Source organism: Nipponia nippon, unplaced genomic scaffold, assembly GCF_047370975.1.
Source record: "Nipponia nippon isolate SJK-2023a ecotype South Korea unplaced genomic scaffold, ASM4737097v1 scaffold_9, whole genome shotgun sequence".
NCBI lineage: Eukaryota > Metazoa > Chordata > Aves > Pelecaniformes > Threskiornithidae > Nipponia > Nipponia nippon.
In genome coordinates this window covers 18,317,793-18,344,794 of record NW_028262413.1, presented here as the reverse complement: position 1 = coordinate 18,344,794, position 27,002 = coordinate 18,317,793, and the positions used below count along the sequence as shown (strand labels likewise).

The 27,002-nt window shown below is 43.2% G+C and overlaps 4 protein-coding genes and 4 non-coding genes across 34 annotated transcripts in view; 2 read left to right on the top strand and 6 right to left on the bottom strand.

Moving 5' to 3' along the window:
• Positions 1–264: 264 nt before the first annotated feature.
• Positions 265–3,135, bottom strand: SPCS1 (signal peptidase complex subunit 1). The gene is made up of 4 exons (XM_009460602.2): positions 2,594–3,135; positions 1,836–1,895; positions 1,409–1,495; positions 265–453 (listed from the first exon to the last, which is right to left on the bottom strand). The coding sequence occupies exons 1-4, from the start codon at positions 2,996–2,998 to the stop codon at positions 331–333; spliced, it is 675 nt and encodes a 224-aa protein (XP_009458877.2). The 5' UTR covers positions 2,999–3,135; the 3' UTR covers positions 265–330.
• A 28-nt stretch (positions 3,136–3,163) lies between these two features.
• Positions 3,164–10,197, top strand: GLT8D1 (glycosyltransferase 8 domain containing 1). Of its 7 annotated transcripts, none has more exons than XM_087744578.1 (10): positions 3,164–3,300; positions 4,872–4,931; positions 5,042–5,140; positions 5,907–6,123; positions 6,557–6,674; positions 7,219–7,303; positions 7,530–7,642; positions 8,186–8,352; positions 8,537–8,649; positions 9,320–10,197. In XM_087744578.1, exons 2-10 carry the CDS (start codon positions 4,916–4,918, stop codon positions 9,508–9,510), a joined length of 1,119 nt encoding a protein of 372 aa, XP_087600704.1. In that variant the 5' UTR covers positions 3,164–3,300; positions 4,872–4,915; the 3' UTR covers positions 9,511–10,197. The 7 variants fall into 7 exon arrangements, with proteins under 7 accessions (XP_087600704.1, XP_087600705.1, XP_087600706.1 ...); XM_087744579.1 differs by having other exon boundaries at positions 3,259–3,371; XM_087744580.1 differs by lacking the exon at positions 3,164–3,300 and adding an exon at positions 3,380–3,609.
• Positions 10,198–11,799: 1,602 nt separating this feature from the next.
• On the bottom strand, positions 11,800–21,202 carry GNL3 (G protein nucleolar 3). 3 transcript variants are annotated; one of them, XM_087744573.1, is made up of 16 exons: positions 21,044–21,202; positions 20,676–20,734; positions 20,112–20,249; positions 19,330–19,443; positions 19,069–19,152; positions 18,425–18,560; positions 18,125–18,208; positions 17,424–17,527; positions 16,379–16,514; positions 15,754–15,841; positions 15,178–15,361; positions 14,369–14,511; positions 13,488–13,624; positions 12,723–12,937; positions 12,310–12,391; positions 11,800–12,220 (listed from the first exon to the last, which is right to left on the bottom strand). In XM_087744573.1, exons 1-16 carry the CDS (start codon positions 21,054–21,056, stop codon positions 12,132–12,134), a joined length of 1,806 nt encoding a protein of 601 aa, XP_087600699.1. In that variant the 5' UTR covers positions 21,057–21,202; the 3' UTR covers positions 11,800–12,131. The 3 variants fall into 3 exon arrangements, with proteins under 3 accessions (XP_087600699.1, XP_087600697.1, XP_087600698.1); XM_087744571.1 differs by lacking the exon at positions 18,125–18,208; XM_087744572.1 differs by lacking the exon at positions 18,125–18,208 and having other exon boundaries at positions 15,178–15,283.
• Positions 14,803–14,878, bottom strand: LOC148050144 (small nucleolar RNA SNORD19). The gene has a single exon (XR_015701738.1). It is a non-coding gene; the product is annotated as a small nucleolar RNA SNORD19 (small nucleolar RNA).
• LOC148050143 (small nucleolar RNA SNORD69) lies at positions 15,439–15,516 on the bottom strand. The gene has a single exon (XR_015701739.1). It is a non-coding gene; the product is annotated as a small nucleolar RNA SNORD69 (small nucleolar RNA).
• Positions 15,943–16,016, bottom strand: LOC148050142 (small nucleolar RNA SNORD19). Its single transcript, XR_015701737.1, has one exon. It is a non-coding gene; the product is annotated as a small nucleolar RNA SNORD19 (small nucleolar RNA).
• LOC148050141 (small nucleolar RNA SNORD19) lies at positions 18,296–18,368 on the bottom strand. Its single transcript, XR_015701736.1, has one exon. It is a non-coding gene; the product is annotated as a small nucleolar RNA SNORD19 (small nucleolar RNA).
• PBRM1 (polybromo 1) overlaps positions 21,203–27,002 on the top strand; it is a 70,760-nt gene continuing 64,960 nt past the window's right edge. For 5 of the 19 annotated variants that reach the window (XM_087744554.1, XM_087744543.1, XM_087744550.1 and 2 more), the window contains exons 1-5: positions 21,207–21,333; positions 23,963–24,085; positions 25,130–25,285; positions 26,019–26,116; positions 26,695–26,842. In XM_087744554.1, the coding sequence (XP_087600680.1) occupies positions 24,047–24,085; positions 25,130–25,285; positions 26,019–26,116; positions 26,695–26,842 (441 nt within the window). In that variant the 5' untranslated portion in view covers positions 21,207–21,333; positions 23,963–24,046. Of the gene's footprint in view, positions 21,334–21,678; positions 21,885–23,962; positions 24,095–25,129; positions 25,286–26,018; positions 26,117–26,694; positions 26,843–27,002 lie in introns of those variants that run through there. The other 14 variants (XM_087744544.1, XM_087744542.1, XM_087744549.1 and 11 more) reach the window with 10 other exon arrangements.

Here is a 27,002-nt window from a genome sequence, read left to right as displayed (position 1 = left end):
ATGATCTTTCAGGCTATGGCAACAGCTTAACTAGACTTAATTTGATTTGCTCTATTCCTTTTTACTAAAATACTTGAGTGAGATGTGACCTCCAGTAGCCTTCTAAAGTTAATGCCCCCCCATGCCTGCCTTCCCAGTGACTTCACTGAAACTCCAGCCAAAATTTAGAGAGCCTTCATGCTCTCTGTAGATCTTGGTGTACTCATGGCAGTATACAAAGTAGTAAGAAAAAAAAAAACAAACACACAAACACTAAGCCAAGAATTATCTCCCAGTGGAAATGCATTTAACAAAATTTAACAAATTAACAGCATGAAGAATGACTTTTTTTTAGCTTTTAGCATGTCTCTTTGGCTTTCTGTCTGCTGGCTTCTTTTCTTCTGTTCCCGACTCCTGGACAGGTAGCCACTTCAGAGGATTGCGGCGGTACATAGGCCACGGAGGGAGTGTTAGCTTAGAGAAAAGGAATGAAGTCAGAACATGTAAATCAAGATCCTAGATAAGCGTTTTGTACAGCTTGTTAGGAAAATCTCATTCCCTAACTATTGTACCAATTAGTCTTAAAGTTCATACAATTTCATACTATAAAGATATATGTCTACATTGTATACTACATTACTTAAGCATGACTAAAGGACCCCAGCTCATTGCAAGGAGGAGGATGACAGCACCCACCCTGCAGAAAAAAGGATACCCCTGGACGACTGTGGTAACGCCAGCATCCCAGTCCCTCTAACGCCTCTGTGAAACTCTCCCGTTATCTGGCATCATAGATAAGTAACTGTAGCAAGACTGACTCCAGGGACGTTTAGATCAAGAAAGAAGCCGATGGATGATAGGTGATAGAATTATAGTGGCTTTTCAAAACAGTAGTATGTGTGCGTTAAGTAGCAATCGGTCAAATCATGTTGTATCTGAACGCTTGAAAGGTATAAGAACTATGTTTAAAACTGCATTTGGTCGGCCCGTACTGGAACAAGACACCTGATGTGTATGAATAAGGAATTACTCTTGTAATTCTATACTTTGTGTCCTAGCCTCTCTCCTCGGTTGGCATGGGCCAGCTGCAAAATTTTTGTGACAAGCTACTACTCCACAGAAAGCCTTACTGTCCTTTCTGTTATCAATGCTATCAGCTTGACTTAAAAGTAACATTTAATTGAAATGAAAATTCAATATTACATAGCAGTATTAAATCGCAGTGTTCTCTAAGATCTTAGTAGCATTTGGGAAAAGGCACTTACTGGCTTGTAAAGCACTTTCTACAGATCAAAGAAAGTACTAACAATTTATTAACAATCTGAATTATATAGCAAACATATGTCTGTGCTGACAGCCCCTTAATTTAATGATTATTTCAGATTAAATAGTGCATGTATTTTCTGGTTTGGGGAAAAAAAATTCTTACCAAACACGATAAAGCAAATCCAGCCATAACTATGTAGACAGTCCATCCAAACTGTTCAGTGATGTATCCATAGATGAAACCAATTATCTGAAAAAAAATTTTTTAAAAAAATCAAACTTTAAACAAAAAAACCATTTCCCATGCCATGATTAAGTTGGGCGTGGTGGGGAGAAGTTAAGTAGAAAAATACAGGTTTTTCAAAAGCACAGTTCATACATCTTTCTAACCTTGTTTTCAAAATTGTAGGCCAATAATGAAAGTAAAAGATTAAAAGAAGAAAAGTCTTAATCCACGACAGCCCCTCTGATTTTGTCTAAAGCTTTTAGTGACCCAGTTAAGCCAAACAATCAGAAAAACCCCTCGTTTGTAAGATCAGAAAACAAAATAAAGTCCTTTATGTTGTCACCCATAGTTCTAGTATACTTACTGCAGAGACAAGAATGATTCCTTGAAAAATCTGTTCTGCTAATTTTTGGCCCTTGTAGTCCTGTGGAAAGAGACATTTTTTTGTCAGTTATCCAAAACACAAATGTACCAGTTGAAGTCTTTCATGTTAGAGCCTAGAGTCAGCCTGATCACAGGTTCTCAGCTTTTTTGTTCAACTTTCAAACCAGACTGGAATTATCTTTCTTACAGTCTCTGGATTTCAAGTGTAAAAGAATTAAGCTCTTAATTCACGTTAAGACCTGCCCTATAGTCCTGACCACATCATCTAAAAGTAATAGCAAGCCCTGTTTGTTCAGGATAAGTAATGCAAGTTCAAAGTATCATCGTAGTTAGCTTGATATCACTATGTAAAAGCCATAATACCACAAAAGAGAATATATGCTTGAGAGGATACGATATGTATGTCACCTGTGTTTGCATGACTTTAACATGGCTTTCAATGAAAACACTTTGCCTTCTGGCGCTGTATATAGCACAGGCAGAAAAGTACAGAGGGGTTTCCCTTGCACACTGTATATTGCCTTCATTTTACAGCACATTAAAGCTCGACTTTTCAGGCCAAAAAATCGAAATTGCACGGAGTACCACCCCGCAGCCCCAGCAGCAGCTCCTGAGGCGCGGGTGCCAACACCGCACGGAGGAAGGGGAAGGCCACAACCCGCAGGCAGCCATGTCGCCAGTGGCGACAAGGGGACGAGGGCCCGGGCACGGCCGGGCCTCCCGTGGCGGCTGCCCTACCATCTGCGTGGGGATGGAGCGGAAGATGTTCAGCATGGCGGCGGCGAGCGGCGCCCCACAGTCGTCGTCGTCGTCGTCCTCCTCCTCCTCCTCCTCGTCTCCGTCGTCCTCGTCAGGGCCCTGCGGCGGCTGCCGGCTGTCCGCGTCGCCCTGCGAGGCGGAGGCGGCGGCGGGCGGGCTCGGCGGGTGCCGCTGCTCAGCGCGACGCCCACGGCGGTGCAGCGGGACCGGAAAGCGGCTGCTGAGCTGGCCGGAAGCACGCCCCTTTCGCTCCGCCCCGTCCTCCGTCAGCCCGAGGTGGCAGCCTGCTGCCGCAGCCAGCGGCTCCGCCCCGCCATCGCTGCTGCCGCCGCCCCGGGCCTGGGCCTCAGCCTCCCCTGCGCCGTCGTCGCCCTCCGCCGCCATCGGTGCCGGCCGGCACGGCGCGGGACGCTGTCTCCCCGGCAACGGCGGCTTCGAGTCGCAGGACCCCTGACTGAGGGGCCTTCAGCCGGCAGTTGCGGGGTGCCTGCGTGGTCGCCTGTCCGGAATTGATGCTGACTTGGCAGCCTCCGGGTGGCCCTTCCCGCCCAAGGCTCGAGCTCTGCTCGCGAAGTCGTTGGTAACTGCCGCAGCCCCGCTAGTGCAGGAGAGCCGGCGCGGCGCGGCCTTCGCTCCTCGCGGCCATCAGGCATCGCGGCGGACACCTGCGGCCCGTTGGGCTGCCGGTGAGTGGGGGCGGCCGCGGGGGCGGAGCGCTGCCAAGGTGGCAGTTGGCGGCGGCGGCGCGGGCCGGACGGTGAGGGGAATGGGGGGTTCTCGGTGGAGGAGAGCTGGGCCAAGCGCTGCCGGTCTCGGAGCGGGGCTCCTGGGGCCCCCGCCTGGGCTGTGCCTCCGGCGGGCCGCGGAGGAGGAGCTGCGCGGGAGCCCCGCCGAGGCGGCGGCCCGAGGGAGCGCGGCGCCTGCTGCTGGGCCACGCAGCTCCCGGAGGATGCGCTGAAACGGGGGGGAACGGCCGTGTGCCCAGCTGACTGCGTGTAAGCCGCTCCAGCGGAGTAACTGAAATTGCGGCAGCGTAGCGAGGAGCAGGTGTTCGAGTCTGTCAGCGTGGGTTTGTGTTTGCACCGGCAGTCCTTTCTGGAGAAGCCAGTCTGTAAATGCTTTCAGCGCAGGCTGCTGTAGCGTCGCTGAAGGGCAGCCGTGTGCATGCGGGTGCAGCCTCGGCACCGCTGCCGCAGGGACGGAGGAGCGCGGCGACCTGCCTCGTTAGCGAGGCGCCGCCTTGTGCTCGTGTGAGCCAGGGCTGCGAGTCCTGCCCGGCTTCGGCAGGGCGGTGGGGACGGCACACGGCGCTTCCCTGGCGTGCTTGGTAAACGGATCTTCCCCGCGGGAGAGACGCAACAGCAGGAAGAAGCAGATGGTTGTCTGACACGCTTAATAGTCACAACAGTTTGGGGTATCTCGGTGTGGGAATTTTGCAGGTGTTTTAACATGGAACTGTCTGTGTTTCTTGAATCTTCTTGTGATGGTGTGAGTGCTTTCTGTGTGTTACTTGAGAGCAACTTCACACTCCGGGGTGCCCAGTTCTTGTTCTGCTTCCACGATCACTGGCACCATTAAATAATGAATACGTGCGTTCGAATTGCATACCGAAATTGCATCATTGCTTTGAGCGTGTGTTTTTATCCCCTTCTCTAACATGACGGTAATACCTGCTTTTGGACTTCTGCGATCTTTTTTGTGCGGTGATACTGCAGCTGATATTCTGTTATATTTTATGCAGAGGATGTCATGGTTTTGGAAGTGTATAACGCTATTTGTTAAAATCTTATAAATCCTGTGTCCTGCCAAAATATTGCAGTTAGTTAAGTATGGAAAGAAACATGTAATCATTTGCCTTATTGCTGGGATGCTTCCAGTTCAGATAGATAAATAAATAGATTCAACAGTAAAAAAACCAAAACAAAACATAATCTTCCAGATTGTTTCCAGATTACTTTTGACTGGCAGAAGGAGTTTGGGTTTGGCTTTTCTTTTTTTTCTGTCAGTGAAGTAAGTGGCAAGATCTCTATGTCTCCCTTTTCATCTCCGAGTTCTTTAGATACATCATTGTAGCTACATACTTACTGAGATACCATACTCAGTTATTAAAAAGTAACATACAGTTTTATCTTTTTAAGAGAAGGGAAGATTCACTGCGTTCAGAAACTGTTTTGACACTTGTGGTGACAGTGTGCTATGCCTTGTGTAGGCATGCACTGGGAGTAGGAAGTGACTGCCATATTTTTTTCTCTTGCAGGTTTGCAGGAAACTTATGCTAGTAAATAAAATAACAAGAGAAAAATGACATTAAGGAAAGGTATGTGTATACCTGTGTGTCTAATGTTTTAAAAATCTCTTTTGTACTTTTCTGAGTTTCTCAGTCTTTATCTGGTTATATTGATAAACTTTTTTCTTTTACATTTTCAGTGAACATTTCCATCCTTATAGTGGCTGTTGTCATATTTTTGCTAGTTCTTCATCATAACTTCCTAGGCCTCAGTGACTTCTTGAAACGGGAATTGTCAGGTATGTTGGTTTTGGTTTTTTGGTTTTTTTTGTTTGTTTGTTTGTTTTTTTAAGATTGGTGGGAAAGCACATGCTCTGGCCAGACAGAAACCACCATGTTGCTGAAATAATATGTATGATAATGATCAATCATTTGCATGACAAGATATAATTTTTGTACTCTCCTATGAGTAGATCTTTTCCTGTTCTCATACCCAAGAAACTTCAGCTTGGTGGGCTTGTCTGTTCTTGCTGTCCTGTGAGTTTTCTCGGTCAGAAAGGCAGGCGAGATAGCAGTAAGGGCTCCTTCTGGCTTTAAAAGTTGTTAAGATACGATTCAGTTTACTTAGCAAAGCCTTTTCATTTTTGGGAGTCCATTTTTAAGAACTGCACATGGTCCCAGAGAGCCTCTCCATGTCCCCATTAACTGCCAAGTCTCAGTTTGCTGCTCCTGGGAGCTGCTGCTCCTGGATAGCAATTGTACAGGTGATTCCCAACAGCAGCTGAATAGGAGCCTGGCAGGCCTTAACCAAGAATCAGCTGAAGTCAAAGCTGTTGAGCTCTGTCATCAGAAAAAGGCAAACAGAAGCAGAAGCCCAGCTTTGAAGAGCAGACATTGAATTGCCCACAAGCTGCCGAGTCCCTGTTTGCTGCATTCCTCAAATTACCTAAAATTATCTGATATGTAATAGTCTAGATCATCTGCAAGGTACCAGTGGTGTTATAGAAAGTGCGGGTAGTGGGCAATTTGCTAGCTTTTACAGGTGATGCCATTTCTACTCCACAGATTCAAATCCATTAGGACTTCAGCCTATAGATTTCATACCTGCAGTTCCCCAGAGGCTGGCAGATGAAAGGAATGATAAGGAGATTTCTGTGGTCATTGCAGCATCAGATGAGAGACTTGGGGGTGCAATTACAGCCATGAACAGTATTTACCGTCACACCAGATCCAACGTGGTTTTCCATATTGTTACTTTGAATGATACTGTGGATCACTTGAGGTAATGGTCTTTTCATTAGATTCCCACAATACTGTAAATCTTAAGTATCTCTGAGAAGAGGAGGAGCTGACTTCCCCTGGAACTGCACTCCTCTCAATTATTTGCAGTCCTATCTGCTGCTGCTTATTGCAGTTTTTTGACAAGGCTGCTGTGGGGAGTCCTACAGTCATCCCTTCTGGTAATGTTTCAGGGATGGAAAAGCGCCATCTTTTCCAGTGGGGTTATATCGAACCAGTGGGGTTGGAGTCTGTTGGTGGAGGGGTTGTAAAAGTTACTTCCCTACAAATGCTGGAAATGCAGTTTCTCCATTTTTCTAGATTGTTCTTTGATCCTTTTATTTTTATCAAGATCTCTGTCACTGTCAATTGGATCTCTTGCTTTTCATTTGATTTTGTCTCATTTAACAAAATCCTTGCCTTTCTCCTGTTTGCAGGCTGTGGCTAAGTAACACTCCTCTGAAAAATTTGAGATACCGAATTTTGGATTTTGACCCTCGTGTCTTAGAAGGGAAAGTACAAGTGGATCCTCAAAAGGCAGACACCTTAAAACCAGTGAGGATGATGTTGATTACTTTTTGCAATTATGAGTTAGTAACAATATATTTTGATATTGGCTCTTGAACACAACTAGAGATCAAAACCAAATCTGTTAGCATAGAAGCAATCTTTTTATAATGAAGTTCCTAAATTTCAGTAAGAATAAATTTCCAGATAGTGAGAAATGGATTTGAATATCTACACATGCATGCCCAGTATAATTTTTTGCTGCTAGCTACAGTGAAACACAGCAGCTTGTATGTCGAGCATGCCAACACCTCAGAGATACTACAGATATATGTGGAGAAATAAGAAATTCTAATACAGACCAGTTTTAAAGTTAGTTTATCAATGCACAGCTTCATAGGAAATCAGGAATTCATGGAACATGTTTATTTGAAATAACTTCTAGGATATCGCTGCCTATTTTACTTCCTTGATAGAAGTTGTCTTGGACATTAGTGCCATAGGTAAGTGCCAGGAGTATGAGTCAATTTCACATTTATTTGGACAGTTTTTCATTTAATTCTTCCCTTCTCTTGCTTTCTTGTTTTCACAGTTAACCTTTGCAAGATTCTACTTGCCTAATTTGGTACCTCATGCAGAGAAGGCCATCTATGTGGATGATGATATAATAGTGCAAGGTATGGGACCTTTTCTTAGCCTTTTGCCATTGGCCTTATGGTGAGGTCAGTACGCCATCTCTTACAGTAACCAAAAACTTCTACTTGAAGGAAAAATATAAAAACTTTGTGAATATGAATGAGCTGGATTAAACTGAGTGGTTTTACCTGCTGTAGCAATGGACTGAACAAAAAGTGCTTAATCAGGATTGCTTTTAATTTTTCTGTGCTTATTTCCATTTCTCAGATGATATTCTGGAACTTTACAACACTCCATTGAAACCTGGACATGCAGCTGCATTTTCAGATGATTGTGACTCAACCACTAATAAAGTTGCTGTCCGTGGAGCGGGCAATCAGGTTAGTTTTATTCTGATTCAGTGGTAACAATACTGTAGATCCCAGGCTTTGGAAACAGACACCCGGTTTTAATGTTCTTGTGGGTTGACTTCCAAATGCAGTGAACCTAAAGGTGTGACTGTCTCTACCCCAATCAATTTACTCTGATGTTTGTGTTGCAAACGACACCTGCAGTTTCTGTTTAGGCATAGTAAAAGGACTTTGAATTTTTGCTGTGCTTTACAATGAGAGCGGTTCCCCATGTGGAACTGCAGGAAGTCTTAGAACATCAGAGGGAAATATAAAAAGTACTTTTTCTGGGAGTGGTACCATACGAATAATATGGCATTATTAAGAACATGCAGCATTCCTTAAAATATGTAGTTTATATAATCATATTTTTAAAATGTTAGACCTCTTAAGCTTTCTTTTCTCTTGGGTTAAAGGAAGGGGTATTTGCTTTAAGAACTTCAAGGTATGCTTGTCTGTTGGGAGTTGTGCAAAATTTTTCTTTAAGTAGTAATTTGACCATATTTTAAACTAATTTCTACTCCTTTTTTCCAGTATAATTACCTTGGGTTTCTAGATTACAAAAAAGAAACCATCCGAAAGCTTGCCATGAAAGCCAACACCTGCTCTTTCAATCCAGGCGTTTTTGTTGCCAATTTGACAGAATGGAAATTGCAGAACATCACTAAGCAATTGGAGAAGTGGATGGCCCTTAATGTAGCGTAAGTACCCCCAAGCTGGGGGCGACAGCGGGTCAGGGATTGGATTATGGTGATGGCATTTAACTGTTAAATGAAGGGCTGTGTATGTATCTGTGGATTCCTGTCATGCAGCTGCAAGTGAAAATCAACTGATTTAGGGCCGCACAAGCATCCTTTCCCAACGTCTTTTCATCTTCTCTTCCAGAGAGGAACTTTACAGTAGGAATCTGGCTGGCAGCATCACGACACCTCCGCTGCTAATTGTATTTTACAAGCAACATTCCAGTATTGATCCCATGTGGAATGTCCGGCATCTCGGTATGTATGAAACATTTGTGACACTGCTCCCCCAGTGTGTTTTTCCAGGTCTGTAGCTGGACACCCACTTGATGATGCAGCAAATGGGTCTTTTCTTCCCCTGTTTTGTACCTTGTTCTTTAAGAAACAGTGCTTTGCAATACCATCTTGGGGCTTCTGGGCCTGATCCTTTGTGTTCTTTTTGACTGCTAGGGGGATAGTTCTTGAATTGACTTACTCTCAAATTACTTCTCATTTTCTTTCTCTTTTTCCACATATATATTGTATCTGAAGTGATCCTAGGTGTTCCCTCCAAGATTGTTGAGAGGAACAGACATTCATATCTGTTCTGCTACTGGTGAAACCCCAATGCTGGGAGAGCTTTCTTAGGTTTTGTTTCCAATGAACAATACATAAGCTGCTGAATACATCTGGGTATTAAGGGGGTTTTAAAGAACTTGGACATCAAGGCAGTATGTTAAAATAGATAATGAGACAGATCAAAGTGGCATTCAGTTGCACCTGATTACATTTTTCACTTTGCCCTGATTTCTGCCTCCCGTATCACCTCCTTTCTCCGTAAATGACAAGATTTCCTTTGTTAAAATCCTTTGTTTCGAAGTTAAAATATTGCATGTTGGTGTTTCTGCTGCCTTTATTTCAGACACTAATGCTTCTTTTTCAATAAAAGGGTCTAGTGCTGGAAAAAGGTACTCTCCTCAGTTTGTGAAAGCTGCCAAGCTGCTCCATTGGAATGGACATTTCAAACCATGGGGAAGAACAGCTTCATACGCTGAAGTCTGGGAGAAGTGGTATGTCCCTGACCCGACAGGCAAGTTCAGCCTGATCCGCAGACATTCAGAAGCCTATGAAGCAAAGTAGAGTCAATTTTAATAACTGATGGCACTTTCTCAGGAAACTTCTGGAGCCAAACAGAACTTTTTTGTAGCCAGCTTGTATTACAGAGTAGTCCTTGCCTTCTGGAGCACAAGGTGATGCACTTATTCAGGTGCAGTTGTGAAAGGCACAGGTCCAAAGGAGACTCACTTCACTTGTGCGACAGAAGATGCTACTCCAGCAGCACTATAGAAAGCAAGGGAGGATCTCCACAAACTAGCGCTTTCGTTAGTTCATTTCTGTCTGTTGTGTGTTCTTCTGCTCTTTACTACAAGTCATCTAGAGGAAGATCATTTTGTCAGCTACAGAAAGAAACAGTTTCTAAGAACACGATACAACTTCAGCTGGTGCTTGCACCGTGAAAATCTTGCACAGCAATGTACTGTAATTAAGAGCTGCTTACGTTTTGTTCTGGTTTTTTGTTTTGTTTTCTTATCCTGTGAAATAGTTTCATCAACAACCCTTTCTTGCATGAAATCTCTTCCCAGCCATTTCTGTTTAAGTCTTTCTTGCAGAATTCTGCAAAATTGAATCCTGTTTTTTTGAAAGGTGACTTTTTCGAGTATTATTTCACTATGCAAAATGGTTTTAACAGCCAGTGAACACTAAAACATTTTTTGTAAAGTGGTGGAAAAAACTGTTCAAAAATAAAAGCTCATTTTAACATGTTGACTCAAACCTCAGGTAAATGACAATATCATTCTAGTCTTGATCTGATCTATGAAGTGTGTTTCCTTAAACACAGTAGCAAGTGATTGAAACTAAAGTCAACTGATCTCATCTCTCCGAAAGCAATCTCATTCTAAAATTGTGCAAAATGTTTTTTGGGGGGATCAGGCTGTGTAAATTGCAGATTAATTTCGTTATTAAGTTACTCATAGCTCTCTCAAGTAAGCATGGCTCTGCTATAGAAGTTTTTCCCACCGTGCCTTTCCTAGTCTGGCCCTTTAAACTCATCGAGTGAGATTCCTGTGCCCCTTCGCAGCTGGCTGCCCATCACCTTTTCTATAGGTAAGTTGGGTTTTTTGGTGTGTTTTTTTTTGTTTTGGGGTTTTTTTTTTAGTAGTTGTAGTGTTAAGTTTGAGTAGTGGTTATTAGCTGATCTATCCCAGGAGCTATTGTGCCAGCTGTTCCACCTAATACAGGTTTGAACTCAAGTTGTCATTTTTATTCAAGAATACTACTTGTGAACAGTCCTCAGTACAAGATGTTTAGACAGGCGGCTTTGTGTTAATGCAGTGACAGGCTCAGTGTTGCGTGGTCCGAGATAAAGGGCAGCAGAGAGCTAAAGGACTCGTTCATGTGTACAAATATGGTTTTAGTACTGCTTTATAATTTGAAAGGATTTCCAACTGCTTGACTCATTGCACTCACTGCCTATAGTTGTTTCTGTCAGAGATGCTGATCTGTGGTTTGTTACCTATCATTTCTTTTCCTGGGTTTTGATGAACAAGAGCCATTCTTGTCCTTGAAGTGGGCAGGAGTAATGAAGTAAGTTCAGTTACCAAACTTTGAAAGATTGTACTAGATCAGCTGACACCAACTTAATTCTGATGACCAGACTGTTTTAGCAGGCTTAAATAAACTGCATGTCTGTCTCTGCCTAGGAGGACTGTGCCTCAACATAGCTTTAGGGAAAATACAACTGTCTATTAAAGAACACGGAAATCAGACCTTTAAGAGGAAGAAAATAGGCACGTAGGAGGAAGCTGCTTGGTGTCAGGCATTTATTCTAAACGCTTAATTTGCTGAGCAGCTGCAGGGCTTCTTGGTAATTCTCTTGCTACCCCAGCTCTGCTATAGGCTGAGCACAGTAACATGTCCTTATTGCACAGGGCAACGTTTTGCTTTACAGTTACCAGTTGTTGCCATGTATAAAAGGGGTCATCAGGAAATACGTCTTTTGTTCAAGAGCACCGTAAGAACAAGAAGCTTGTTCCTCAGTGAACACATTACTAATATCATAATCTCAGTTACCTTTCCCAGTGAAACTTCTGAACATATAAAGCAGTGCTTAGATAAAATACCTTACGTCTAGCTGAAATAAGTAGCAGTTTCTAGCGAACCTTTACATATGAAAGTTCTACAAGTTTTGCATAAGTATACTGAAAGCTTACTGACTTAAGTCACACTCTAGGAGTAGTCTCTGTAATCCTCTAGGAAAAACAATTAAATTTTATAAAGGGAGGATGAAAACTTACCTTGAAATTTAATTGCTTGAACATGACTAGAATTAACCATTTACCATTGCTTTTCAAAGAAAAAGACAAAGGGTTTATCCTTTCAAAACATCTTTTTATAAGGCAAAGTGAACGGTCTAACTTAGTCTATTAGGAGTCTTTTAAAATGCACTTTTTTTTAAAATACAGGAAATAAAGTTTAGGACTTAAAGCTGAATACAGTCAGTTTCCTAAACTTGTATAATATCTGGATCAATCAAGGGAGATACAGTATTATATACATTATTTGACAGAGTAATAATTGCGAATCTTTGCAGCAGCTCTGGTACGTGGCATTCCTCCAATTTCTGCTGCAACACAAGTCTTCATGACTGTTCCGAAAGCCAGTAGTAAGAGTCTCCTAACCGCGTCTTCACATGTAATTCATTACACATAGTCTGTATTAAAATCATAAGCATCATCTTCATCTGCTGTCTTATCCAAGCTGAATGATAGTGAGTTGGAATGTTTGCTTTCTGAGAAAAGAAAATGATATGTTAGTGAAACCAATGCAAGTGCTAGAGTACTAGAGACTATCCTTCAAGCCAGGGTTTTTCATACAGACCTGCTATCTGCTCTTCCGAATTTGTAGGACTTGTTTGTCGTTTTCCAAGCTTTGCTTTCCTGGTGACCTGAACTTTGCCTTCCTACAAGTCAGAGAGGACAGACATATTATGTGTTTATTCAGACATCACTAATGAAGTCTCCCACGCAAATAAAATGTAAGAGACTGATGATAGTGTGAATATCCCCTTGTATAGTTGGTCAGGAACACACTGCCTTAGAAATGAGTTAGGACAATGTTGTTTCCTTAATTAAGCAAAAAGCCCAACCCTTATCTGCAGGAGAAAGACTTTTTTGATTACTCCTGGTGGTTCCACAGGGCCTACACATTCTTAGTTTACAGCAAGATATCGACTGGATACTTGGTGTCAGGATCTAAGCAGGTAGAAAAAGCCTAATGAAACCCTGATTTACCTGTTTGACATCCTTTTCTTCTTCTTCTACATCGTCTTGATCATCATCACTTTCCGTGAAGTCCTCCTCTTCTTCCTCCTCCTCCTCCTCCTCGCTTGTTTCCAAGTTTTCCCACTCCGATGCTACCTCTATCACTTTATTTTCCTCTATTATCCCATTTGCCATACCAGCTGACTGGAAAATGATGCTACTTGCTGGACTGGGGTATTTTAAAGCTGAGAAAAACATAGCAAGTGTCTGTTAACTCCCTGTTAAGACAGTACCAGATGTAATGCCTGCCCCCTGGGAGGAGAGCCATTTTAGGTCAGGGCTAGAAAGACAGTCCTGCCCCCTCCCTTCCACAATACCACTCCCATATAAGCAGGTAGAACAAAGGACAATTCCCTGAGAATAGCTTTCCCTGAGGCATCTACAGAAGACTGCCAGGAGCTGAAAGATTTGGATTTGAGCATAGATTGCACTGAGCAAAATGTATTTTGTTGGCCTGCGTTTATGTGCTCTTCAACATTCTTTTCCTCTGTTCCCTATTTAGGGAGGGTTAGGTCAGATGAGCAGAAACTAAGAACTAGCAGGGGTAATTTGTGTTAAGACAGCACACAGATGCACTGTCTGTTACATCAGAATCCATTTCTTTCTTAAAAGGTTCATATTCACTGCGTATTGGCAAAGCCATCATATAAACCACAGGAGGACTTCCTTTCAAAATCTCCCATTAAAACTACTACCATTCTTAATGGTAGCAGTGCATTATAGTTACAGTCCTACCTTGAACAGTGGTGGTGTTTTCTTCTTCTAGGTTCTTTAAATTAAAGCACTCCTGTATTTCAGCTATTTTGTCTTCTGTAAGATATGGTGGCGGTCTCTGAGATGCTGGAGGTTGTGAGTGGTAGCTTATTTTAGCTCTGGGAAAATAAAATATCAGCATTAAAAAACAACCAAAGATAACATAGTTACATCACTGTATTTAAAAATAAAACCCAAAGCACAAACCTCTCAAACTCCTCAACCTAACTACTCATTTATTATCATCTGTTTAACAGCAGTTAAATAGCTATTTAAATTTGACTCTGAAGTTGTCAATAACAGTATTAAGTGGATAGCCCACTCCTGAGACAAAAAAGAAATGGCATACTTTGTCACTACGAATTATCTGCCCGTAAAATCATGAGCTGTAAAAGCAGCTGAATCACTTGAGCAAGGGAAATAGTTGCACTCAATTGCTGAGTTACATTTATTCCCACCCTCAGAATACAGGAACCACTATAAATTTCCACAAAAACTTGCCATATCCTTTCTTGTCTATAGAAGAGGACTACATGGACTCAGTATTTGAGAGGGAGGCAAATTCCCCCAACAGAGTTATAGCAGAAGTCAGCAAACTGGCTATAGAGTAGTGTGCAACACATTTTGACTCTCTCTATGTATCCCTTACTACTTTAGAAAATTATCCATGGATGGTGTTCTCTAAATCTGTTAGCCAATCCAGCTCTCTTTACCCAAGTAAAATGCGAGAAAGAAGGGAAAGGCGGGGAGGGGAAAGCAGCCTCTCCTTTCTAAGTATTTCTCAGGACTCAGAGCTTCAGCTGTGCTGGATTAACAATGTGGAAAAGGTTAGCAGCATAAAGCAAAATTCATAGCGTACGTACCCTGTCCAGTCACAAAGCAGTAATTTAGCTATATTCTCTAAGTCAGGAACACCACCCTTTTTCAGCATACCCCTTTTCTGAGCAAGTAAAGTTAAAAACTCTTCAGTGTTCCTGAAATCTGGGATACTGTAGTGCATCATTACCTAGTGCAAAAGAAAATGGTGCATTCAGAAAAAGATACCCACTTTTCTCTTAGTTTTAGGAATAAAAAAAAGCAAATCAAATTGGGTTACAGTGAGGACGAACAAGTATGTGAAGAGCCGTTTTTCTCTTGCATGTGGGAGTAAACATTACAAAGCAAAATGCCTGCTTCATCAACAAATTCGTCTGCCATTCACCCATACTAGTGGGCGTATAGAGACAGTGCACTGATTTGTGAAAAAACAAGTTATCACAGAACTGAATGGAAATTAGGCTTAGGTTAATCTACTTGAAATTAGAGTGAAATCAGAGTTGGATCTGAGGTCTTCACTGTAATAATAGGAAGCAGTCTGAGTATCTTCATTTTTCACTCTGTGATACTGTGATGAGATCTTAAAAGCAGGGTTTTTTAAAAATCAGAAAAGTTATTGGGAAAACAGACTCTGGCTGACAGGATCCTGGCATGCTGTTTCTGCCTTCCATTTGTAAGGATGAAAGATCACACTTGGTGTTGGATACAATAGCCAAAGTTTGCCACTCAACCGTTAGGGGAAAGCAGTGCAAAAGCTACCAGAACTAGTTGAAGTGAAACGAACTTTGGTTATTGGCCTAAGAAACCTACAGAGAAGTCAAATGCAGTGAAAGATGTGGAAAAAGATGGAGCTCACCTGCTGTTTACTGCAGTGATTTAGAATGGCATCTATTCCTTCAAGCACATCTGCTGAGCCTGATTCTTCAGTGTCTATGATACTTCTCAAGGCCAGAGCCAGGGCACTGTTGGAACGATCTGCAATTATACTTGGACTGTCTAACATCTTTGTCTGTTTATCAATGTGCACAATTTGCATGGACCTATTCAGAGAGAAATGCACTGTGAGCAGACAAAGATAAATCAACTAGCAAAGGACTGGTAATGGTGAGGGATGCGAGACACAAAGCTCAGCGTTGGACTGAATGCACTTCATACAGAGTCAGTTTCAGTGCTTTCTCATCATATGCTTTGCATAGGACAGAAATCTAAATGTGCAAAAAGAGCAAGTTTATACACTGTATTCTCTCGTGACAGCTTGCATCACGCAGAACAGTACCTTTCATCCTGGCAAATTGAAACGTGCATTTAAAACTGCACACAGGGGCATGCTTTGCCCTTAATGGACGGAAACTGTACACAACCAACCAACTCAAGGTAATCAGAACACAACAACAAACAGGGAAACGAACAGCTTTTGTCAGACTCGGCTTACTTGGTAACACCTCGTGTTAGGCCAACATTGCAAGCACGAACTCCTTTAAGACTGTTGATTATGCTGCTCTTTCCTACGTTAGGGAAACCTGAAGAAAACCACATAAATCCTTTTAAGTTAAATAAGAAAATTCAGCCTATGTAACACTGATCAAAACTGCTTCTTCCAGGTGTCTTTGGTAAAGTACGTCTTCAGTGTGAGATCAGAGTTGGATCTGAAGTCTTCATGACAGAAGTAAGACAAAGTCTGTATCCTCATTTCTCACACTGATAATAAAAGGGACATGGAAGACATCACTGAATGTAACACCACAAATCTTTATCAGAGGAAGGCAGTGCAAGCTGCACGGTATGTAACCTGCTTCTCGTTTCCCTAAGCTGGTGAATCAGCTAAGGCGTCACACAATGTGTCTTCTACAGATCACATACGCTACGTGCATGTAAGTGCAACATAGATCGCCATCAACTGACGTACTACAATAGTGAGTCTTAGATGAAAGTAAGAACAATGACTAGAAAGCCCAAAAGAAAGTAATGTGTTAGTTGTTCTACCCAATTTGCAATACAGGATAACAAACGCTTTATGGGAGGAGAAGGAAATTCCTCCTGCCTCTCCAAACGCTTACCTACTACCCCAACCTGAATGGCTTTGTTCTGAGTCTTGCCGTGCTCTTGAAGAAGTTTCAAAAGGCATTTGCTTCCAAAACATTCAGTGGTTCTTGATAAATCAACACGAGCACGTCTTTTTGTGGAGTGTTCCTGCTACAGGATTCAAAGGCAAAACCCCCCCAATGGTCAGGAGCTATTTATGAAGATAAATATGTATGCTTAGATTTATTTATCTACTGTAATGTTTCCAACTTGTATCCTCTATTAGTAAGGCAGCCATCAACTACTAAAAGAAAAAGGAATGTGAACTGACTTATAAGGGCTTGTGATTTCAGTTCAGGCTGTGTTGCAGATTTGTTGTGCGACCATAAAATAACCATGTACGTTTAGATAGTAGAATCCTTAAATCTGCAAATTCACTCAAGAGGCTTCAATTTTTTGAAGGATTTCAAAACTTGCTCTCTGTGTTGCAGTTTCTGCACCATTTTGCAGGAGGGTCTAGTTCACTATGCTGTTATCAGGGTTAAGACGTGTGAAACATTATGTATCGATACACGTACGACTCAAACAAGCTTCTTACAAGAGTTGAGACTAGGACACAGGGAGCTAACCCCTTTATACTCTTCATGAAATAATGTCAGGTGCTACCTTTATTGATAGCCACAGTCAGGATGAATGCAGTAGTATAGCCTGCACCACTTTACCTACAAAACAATTCAGATGTAACTGGTGCAACCATCCTGTGCTGAAAAATTCCTTATCTTCCTCCCCTCACTGTCCTTCCTACAATAAAAAAAAAACCAAAACCCAAAAAAACTTGCTTTTACTCTAGCCCAGCGTCCTGGGCACAAATAACAATATGTATTTCAACAGCAAGGATTCCCCCACAGTATGACAAAGCTTAGTCAAAGTGCAAAGGCATGTCCATCAGTCACAGCAGTATAATCAAACAAGGGGAAAAGGAATTTTAAAGAACAAGAGTTCTTGTTTCTCAACATTTTTCAACATGTATGACTGCAACCATGTACGACTTAGTCATGAGACAGCCTATAGTGCTCTTACCATAGTCCTGTCCTTCATCAGCGTTGCCGATTTAAAAGCAACAGTTGGAAACTCCTTCTTCAAATAATTCAACCATTTTTCTAAATTCTCCTTTGGCACTAAATCTGGAAAAAAAAAAACAACACAGTCCTTTCACTCCTGTGAATCTGAAATATCACCATGTGGAGAGGGAATCTAATGTGGAATCAGGAACCAGGCTGTATTTTGTCCATTTAGTATGCTTCTTTATGACAAATGTATGTTTGGGTAAAGTTCTGGGCATGTTCCCCAAAGGCACCCAGTTGTGCAAGTTTTAGTCTTTATTTTCTGCCTCAAGCAGAACATACCATAATTACATTTTTGGCCCCTGTATCAGGTTTTTAATGCTGGGGTCTTGCTAGGAGACTTTGTAAGGTACAGAGAGTGATGTTCTGTGAAGGATTATCCCATCATCCCTGCAAAGGCTATTCTAATACAAAGTTCCCTTTGCTCTTGCTGTCACGCTTACTATTTCCTTTTCTTTTTTTGCTGCTGCCAACCCAGTAATCTCCAGCCTTTTTAGCTGGTTTCACCTGCTTTTGTGTGGATTCTTTCATATAGCAACAGAAGAGAGAAAGTACTTCCCAAAGCCAAATTTTGATACAACTATTGCATTGATTTGCTGATCTTTAACTCAACCATTGCCTCAGTGAGGAGCAGCATTGTAACCTCTGCCTACTCACCTACGTTCACAAAAATGTTAAAAATTGTAACATCTTTAACTTCTGTCAAATTTGGCTGAAACTGGCCAATGTCCTCAGAATTTATTGCAGAAGAAAGGGGCTAATGTGCGTTTACCTGTCTGTGGTGTTTTCTCAGCAAACTAGGTGGAGGAAACGTGACCCCTTCAGTAGGGCAGCGAGCTCAGAGTTGGATCTTATGTCTTCAACGGAATCTCAGATTCCTTTAAAATCTTCTTCATTGCTCACCTACCACAGAACCACACATTGACCAAGTAACACTTCAAGAAAACCTGTGCTTACCAATTTTGTTCAGAACCAACAGTAGCTTTTTGTCTCCTCCAGAGCAAGTTACAGCTTGCTCCAGTTGAGGACACCGGCAGCCCATTGGATCTCTTGCATCTAAAACCTCTAGAACCACATCTGAGGCCTCAATCACCTAGGTTAGAGAAAAGAGAGAAGACTCTCAAATCAGACATGGCAGACCATTTGACAGATGACAACTCTGGAATAGCTGTGGCTTACAACAGTTACTGTTGAATTTCACAGAATGACTGGTGAGGTTTTGTCAGACTGTTCTTGTTTGAACTCCTTTCTTCTGAACTACAAACCAGAAAGCTGAAGCATTTTTCATCTTTTTCCTCCAAAGGCAAGAAATCCTTAGACACTAGTATCTCATTACTACAAGAGCTCTCTGATCACTCAGTATGTACTGACATTGGCCAAAGAAGTCTAATGCCTCAAAGTGCTGGATGTCTCAGTAGCTCACACCAGACAAGACTGAAACCCTCACAGTTTCCATTGTAAAAACCTTACTTCAGCGTTGAAGTTTATCACAAGCAACCCTTATACTCTCTAGCAGCTGCAGTCATGCAAAAAAGGAAAATAACAAGTGGTCTCACTGCTGACTCTCATCAAATTATATAAGAATAGTTGAAATGTCTCACCTTCTTGAGCTCCCTGCAAAATGATTTCTTTGAATTTTTATCCAGCAGTTTGTTAGTCTTTGCTTTAGATTTGCCAGAGGATTCCTGAATGCAAATAGAAATGAAAGGGAATGACTTAACTGAGAATTAGCGTATTATACTTGCGTGCATATACAGCATGAAAATGTAACACGTAACATACTGCTCAAGAAGATGTAGTTTCAGGATGACTTTTATTGCTTCTAAAAGCTTCAAAGAATCAAAATCGTACCAGACACCAACCTTTCCCTCTGCTTTTTCCTTGATTTTGGCTGCATTCTTTTTAGCTTCAAGCTTCCTCTTCTTTTCATGTTCTTTCTGTCTGTTGAGCTTCTGCTTTTGTTTTAGTTCTTCAAGCTGATTGCAAACAAAAACCCAAGCCAGATAAAACACATTTGAAGGTGGTAAGAAGACTGTTCTTTCTCCCCATTTACTTATTTCTGACCAAAGTTCCGGAGACAGCTTATTTAGAAGTCATGACTGTCCAAGTGACACTGGGAACTTATTTTTGTGCCCTACCCTGAAAAGAATATTGTTGCCTTCAATTGCCTCAAAACCAGAGGCAATACATCCATTAGCTAGACCCCAAAATAACAGCCGTGCAGCAACGTTACAACTGATAAGGGTGCTGCTCTCATGGCGCATTACTCCACACTGCAGACAGCAGATCCTTATCTTCTGTATAATCACATAATGCCAAGGCTTAACTTTTAGCTTTCTGATGGAACGTCTATGTATTTCATCATCACAGGCAGTTCTGATTACATTAAAAATGACACTTCCAGCATGTTTATACACACAGTGATGAAATGAAGGTTAAAAGTAAAAAAAGCAAATTGTTACACACTGCATAATGCTGGAAATAAATATATTATTTTTCCAAAGTACATGTCTACTAGGACCACTTACAACCTACCATGATTGCACCCCTGGGCATGCACATGTGCACACGCGTACACAGAAAGCTTCCTTGAAGACAGGAATGGTCTCAGTTCCTGTCCTCTTTACCACAAATTGTATTTTACCCTCTGCTTTCTTTGCTCTGCTTCCCGTAGAAGCTCCTCCTTAAATGGTGCAGCACTGGGAACACCAGGATCCTTCTTGCGTTTTTTGTGTCCACGTTTTTTGGCCTCCTTCCTGACTTTTCGGTGGTGTTCTCGGATCTGAAGACAGAAGCAAGAATATTTTCTCAGTCTAAGGCAAAAAAAAAAAGGATGTATCCCTCCTATTTACAAATACAGAGTAAAAAAGTTTCTGACTTTAGATTGAAGCGTTTCGATTGCATAATGTCTCATCGTAAAGCTACACTTGAACGTACCAGCCCAAAACAATGCAAAATGTAATGATGTAAAAAATCTGCACTCCCTTCTACATCATCCTTCAGCCAATCGTAACTGGAAAGCAAATTCCTCACTACAGTCCAGACTCCTTAACATTCAATATAACATCCTTACTGTGTATACGTACAACATGTTTCTGTAGTAATATATAAAAAAATGTTTTTAGCGTTAAACTAGTTAGCATGGAGCTTTAATCAGCAACAGACAGGCCAGGGCCCCCATCTTCCCCCATCCCCCGCCGGGACTCACCTTCTTCTGGATCTTGTAGCGCTTGTGGCAGGTCAGCCTCTTGCTGGCTTTCCTCAGCTCTGCAAGGCACCGCGCCCCTCAGCGCCGGCTCCCCGCCGCCCGCCCGCCTCCCGGGGCCAGCCCGCCGGGGGAAGCGGCCGAGCACCCATCGCCGCCCGCCGCCGCCGTTCCCTGAGCCCGGGCCGCCACCGTTCGCTCGGCCACGGGCGGCCGCTCCCCCCGCCCCCCCCCAGCCCGCCGCCATTCCCCCGGTCCCGGGCCGCCGCCCGCCCTCGCCGTTCCCTCGCCTCAGAGCGCTCGCCGGCGATATTGCCCGAGGCCCGCCCCCACCGGTGCCCCCGCTCCCGCCGCCCCGTCCCGCCGCTCACTGGGCCGCTTCATGGCGCCGCCGGCCCTCGCTCGGCCGCGGCCCCACGTGGAAGGCCGCGCTCCTTCCTCCTCCCGCCGGCGGGCGCTGCCGTAAAGCGAAGCGCCCCTTCCTCGCCGGAGGTGTCGCGCGGGCTCGGCGCGTTTGGCGGCCGGGCGGGCTTTGCGGCAGCGGCGGGCTCGGCGGTCCGGAGCGGCGGCGGCACCGACGGCGGCGGCAGCAGCGGTGGCGGGGCGGGCGGCGGAGGGCGAGTGCGGCCGCGGCTGTCGGAGGCGGAGCGGAGCCGGCTGGGTGAGCGGCGCGCGGCGCCGGGGCGCGCAGGCGGGGCGGCGGGCCGAAGCCAGGAGGCCGCTGCCTCCCTTTGTGTGGCCGCCGCGGGGAGGCAGCGCCGCCCGGCCGCGCAGCAGCTCCGCCACGGCGGGCCCCGCGCCGGGCCCGGGGGCGCCGAGCCCCTCCGCCTCCTCCTGTCACCTCCCCCGTCCCCGCCTCCCGCGGCGGCCCCGGCCCTGGGCGCGGGCCGCCCTGCCGCGGCCCCCGCGGTGTCGCTGTCCCTCGCCGGCGTCCCGACCCCGCCGGCTGCGGAGCCTCCCTCGGACCTCCCCGCGGTGTCCTCCCCGCCGTGCCGTCCCCACCCGCCGCCCCCAGCGCCCCGTCCCGTCACCGGGCCGAGCTCGCAGCGGTGACGGCGGCCGCACGGCGGGCGGGTGGCCGAGGGCCGGCGGCGGGGCCGCTCCCGGGGCCTCCGGAGCGAGTCCTGCCCGGGGTGGGTGGCAGCGCGGGCCGGGGAGGGGACGTCGTCCTGTCAGGCCGTGAGGGCACAGGCTGGTCCGGTGCCCGAAAAGGTGTTTGTCTTTGCTTCTTCTCCGGCCAGCAATAACCTCGTAAAGCGGGCGGGGGGCGAGCCGGGTGCAGGCAGGGGCCCGCCTGCGGGACGCTTTGGGGAAACTACGTGTTTTGCCTCTTTGTTTCTTGTCCCAGTGTTGATAAAACGATCGATGTGCTGTGCCTCTCACTTCTTCACCAACTTTGTCCTTTTGTAGTGTCTGGCTGCTGCCGTCCCCCTTTTCCCATGTTGTAGCTGGTTTCAGTATGATCAGTAATTGGGGGAAATTCTGGCTGTGCGTTCCTCCCATGCTCCGATTGCTAAATTTACCATGATTTATTGAGTATTTCTGTTGAAACGTGGGAGATCCCAATAATGATAAAATACTTTCCGTGGTATCTGTCGACTTTTAGCTTTTTCCTACTTGGAGGCAGAAAATGAAATGTGTGCTAGAACCTCCTTGGCTTGTTTTAAGCGCGTTATCTCAAATGCATGTAAAAACTGCTCATTTAATGAGGTCAGGCTGGGTAATACTTGTGGTGATCGGTAGTACAGCTTTCAGGAAAGGCAATCTTCCACCTCTTGTGTATATATTAGTATATGTGCATATTAGTAAGGGCCAAAGCATTTCTTATAGAGATGTCTACGGTTATGTGACATTTTTATGGGCAATCTGAGCAATTATTAAGAAGATGCCCAAGCTCCTGTTGCACAGCAGATGACTTGTTTGTAGCGGTGGAGATTCTTGGTGTGACTGGAGATTCCTGGTGTGACTGTTGAGAGTCTTGTGAGCTAGCAGCTACATTGCAGAAGAAAGTGGAGCCTGACATTTGGTAGGAGTTTCACGTAAGCAGTTCTCTCACTGAGTATTCATGATGTTGTTCAGACCATGATAGGTGTTTTGCACCATTCTCGGTTATTAGAGGAGAAAAATGTTTTTGGAGGCTGCATATAGAATGGCCAGGTGTTTTGATTGTACAGGTGTACATTGGCGTTTGCGTATGGCTGAGAGCCGCAGCACATGTGCCTCAGATAACGGATGTGGAGAAGCCTATATGCAGTTTGCAGGCAGGTGCTGGTTGGGGGCTCCCCAAACCTTTATTTCAGGATGGGATTGGACTGAGTGTACTTTTGGGGTCCTGAGTGAACCAGAATTATTGATTCCAGTAGTCCCTCCTGCCTTCCTTTCACAACCAAGAACTTGTGTTTTCTAGCAGCCTCCCCATCAGTACGCGCCTGGTGTTAGCCATTTGACACTGTAGCTCTCAGATAAAAGTTGGAGGCAGTGCCAAAAGCAACAGGCTGCTTGTCCATTCCTGAGATGAATTGCCTGCTAATAAAGCACAAAGACTCTCTGCATGTGCGTGTTATGAAAATGTCCAGAATACTGAACAGGAAAACAATCTCTCTGGGGTTTTATTGAAGACAGTGGTTGTATGAACTAAATCAAAGCAATCATTTTGCCATAAAATGGTTCTGTACATTTTGCATGGAATTTCTGAAAAAAATCGGACTTGGAGACTGCTTAGAAATTGAAACAGGTATATCTTTCGTGAACCTATATGGCTGGATCCTTAATGTTGCTAACTTGTGAGGATAAAAATCTGCTCTGAAGACTGGAGGTACATAATCACTAGAGAGTTTATTAAATGTTTATTGACCTTAAAAATTATTGTCTTATTGTTATAAGCACTGTACTACTTTGCATTCTGTAAGTTTTACTGCTTTCTGGTTTTTACTCTCAGATCATATATCGCTTATGTTTACTCCCTGCTATGCTTGATGAATCATTCTCTTGCAAGTGGCTGTGAAATCTGTAATATGTATTCAGGAACATTAGAGAAGTGTGTTTTTACTGTAAAAATGACAGAAATGTCTAGCATTCTGTGTACAAAATTACTTTGTAGAGTTTCTGCTAGGCTAAAAAAAGTTACCTTCTGTTTCTTGCTTTTCTCTCTGTCACTGTAATTATTTAATTTATTCTTTGATTTTATTCTTTATCTATATTATATTTACTATTACTATTTAATTATCTATCAATCTATATCTACTCTCAATTTTCTTCTCTCTCTCTCTTTCCTTTTTCTTGTCTTCCAGTTTTGACTGTACTAACACCATTGCTGATTTGCTGCTCTTAGAGTGTTATCTTCTCCCAGTATCTGTACTTGGCCATCAGACACTATGAGGAGACTGGCTTTTCGAGGTGCTGGTTGTACTCTGGTAAATCTGGTAAATTATTGATTGTATGTGCACCATTCTCTCCATTTCTCTGCCTTAGGCTTTTGCTTTTCTTTATCCTAACTTAATTATTCCTGCCTTATTCATCTCATTTGTGTGCTTGAAATTAATTCTGTCTCTAACATAAATGCTCTGATATGGTTATGTTGTGCTGCCATACCTTGTAAATCAACCGAATGCTTCCTAGAGGAAATTCCGTGATTTGGTTGGAAAATGGGTGTAGGCTGGGATAGATGCATCTGTTCTGTCTCCAGCCTTTGAGACAGCTACAAATAAAGATATTTTTATGATGCTGTCACTGGAAGTTGGGAAAGAGCCAACAACTTCTTCTGTAAATCACCATAGTTGTTGGATGGTGGTTATTCATTTGTCACTGTTTGGCCATAGTTTTCCATTTATTAATACAAAAAAGGAGGTTGCTTTTCCTACTTCTTGATGATTGAGCCATTCATCCTACACATAAAGGGGGAGTGGTAGGTCACGCGATGGTCCAGACCTTTTTTTGGCTTGAATCTAAGACAAGGTATTCAGTAGCCATTTGAATTTTAGTTTGTAATTTGTTTTGTTCATGGTTTTTTTTGTTTGTTTGGGTTGTTTGTTTGTTTGTTTTTAGTTTGGCATGGAATGATGTGTTTTTACACCAGAACTGAGCACTTGTCTCTGTGCAGCTCTTTCCTTTAAAACAGCAGTTCTCACTTAGTTATCATGCATGGGATGAGGTATCAAAATGTAGATAGTTTAAGAAGGTATGCTAGTAAGAGCTGCTTAATTCATCTTCATCACTGTGAGCCCTAGGCTTTCTGACATTGCTGTAATCAGTGACTATAAAACTGTAGGACCATTTTGATTTCCCTTTGCTCCTGCCAATTCTCAGAAAGCTGGTGTTTAGATATATGGCTTAATTGAACTGTAGTGTATAACAAATGTATGTGACTCATCCTAAAGCATTGCTAGCTTTGTCGTTAGCTCTCACCAGGGAGTTTGGATGCAATGCCATGAGTTTAAGAACATCTCTCTTCATTATAGAAGAAGTTGGATTCCATGGGTTCCAAGAGGCGAAGAGCTACCTCGCCTTCCAGCAGTGTCAGCGGAGGAGACTTTGATGACAGCCACCACTCCACGAATATACCAGGCCCAAGCAGAAAGAGGAGGAGACTTTCCAATCTCCCAACTGTAGATCCTGTTAGTACCTTCTTATTATGCACAACTTTTTTTCTTGGGAATACCGTATCCCTGTCTGGGAAATGCTGGATTGTAAAATGGATGATCATATGTAGTACATATACACTGGCCCTGAATCTGTTGCTGCCTTGGCTAAGCTTGTTTAGGATCTCATTCAGCTTTGGCTTGTTCTTGTCTCCCCATTTTCATCTTTTTCTTTCCCATTTTCCTTTTCCTGCTTTTCTTTTTTTTGCTGATGATTTTAGCAGATGGAAGGATGTTGGAGAAGGAGCTGAAATCATCACATGCAGAAGTTGAGAGCTGTGTTTGAATAGCAAACACAGGGAGAGATAAGTGGGGAACGGCACAGGCAGTGATTGCTGAAGTGTACAATGTCTCTGTTATGCCTTTGAGTTAACAGTCTAATTTTAATTAATTGCAGGGCAGAAGAACCCCCGTCGTTGTTTTAGATGTCTGTAACTCTGAGAGAATTGTACTGAATTAATTTACATTTTGGGTGTTTTACTTAGAATTAGCATTGAAAGAAAGCTCCCTATGTTCAAAAAAATAAATTAAATTCTGGCATATTTGTCAGGTATCATTCTGATGTATGAGATCCACCAGTTTCTTCACACTTCTGCTTTAGAGCGCGCTGTGGATTGGCAGCTTGTCTTTCCCATTGTAAGCAGGCTTTGATTTGTTACCTCCTTAAAATTTTCTCCTTTTTCATTACTTTATTGTTCTTGCATTTTAGATTGCTGTATGCCATGAACTTTACAACACCATCAGAGATTACAAAGATGAACAGGGCAGGCTCCTTTGTGAGCTTTTCATTAGGGCACCGAAGCGAAGGTAAGATTGTGGTTCTGGTTAAGCCTTGAACCTGAGATTTAATCAGGGAGTAAGTGGATATTGAAGAATACTTCAGCATTAATAGCTGTGAAAAATTTAAGCTAAATTTGTCATAGTTTCACACCAGTGGTTGATCCGAGTATTCGATGTAATTATTCAATGGGACATGCTAACATTGGTGCCCTTTTTTAGTCAAAAACGGATACACTGAATTAATTTAAAATGTTTCTTGGACACCTGCCTAGAACATCTATGTCTTTGACTATAAAATATTCCACATAAGTGGTGGAATGTAATACTAAGGGCATGTCTTGGGAAGATGAATAGAAGCGACCCTTGAAAATGCAGCAGATAAAGTAAGAGACTGAATTTTATCTTAAGCTCAGAAAATTGAGGATGATAACAGAACATGTAATAAAGTAAGCCTGCAAATAGACCACTGTCCAGATCTTTTAGCTGCAACAAAAATGTGTTGGAATGTTCTTTGTTTTATTTAGTCATAGACACGTACAAACTTTAGTGCTGTGGTTTTGGTTTAACTGCTTGGAATATAATGCCTGTTTTTGTCATTGCAACAGAAATCAGCCAGATTATTATGAAGTGGTTTCTCAGCCAATCGATTTAATGAAAATCCAACAAAAGCTAAAGATGGAGGAATATGATGATGTGAACGTGCTGACTGCTGATTTTCAGCTTCTCTTTAACAACGCGAAGGCTTACTATAAGGTGAGGAAAAAACATATAAAGGCTCAAATTCATTGTAAAAGTGGTAGAGATATGTTCAAGTTCTTCCTTGGTTTGGTCAAAAAACTTTTCACTTTAGCCTTTATTATTGGTAAGGGAACAGCACACATTGCATGCATTTCCATAAGGTTTGACCATATCT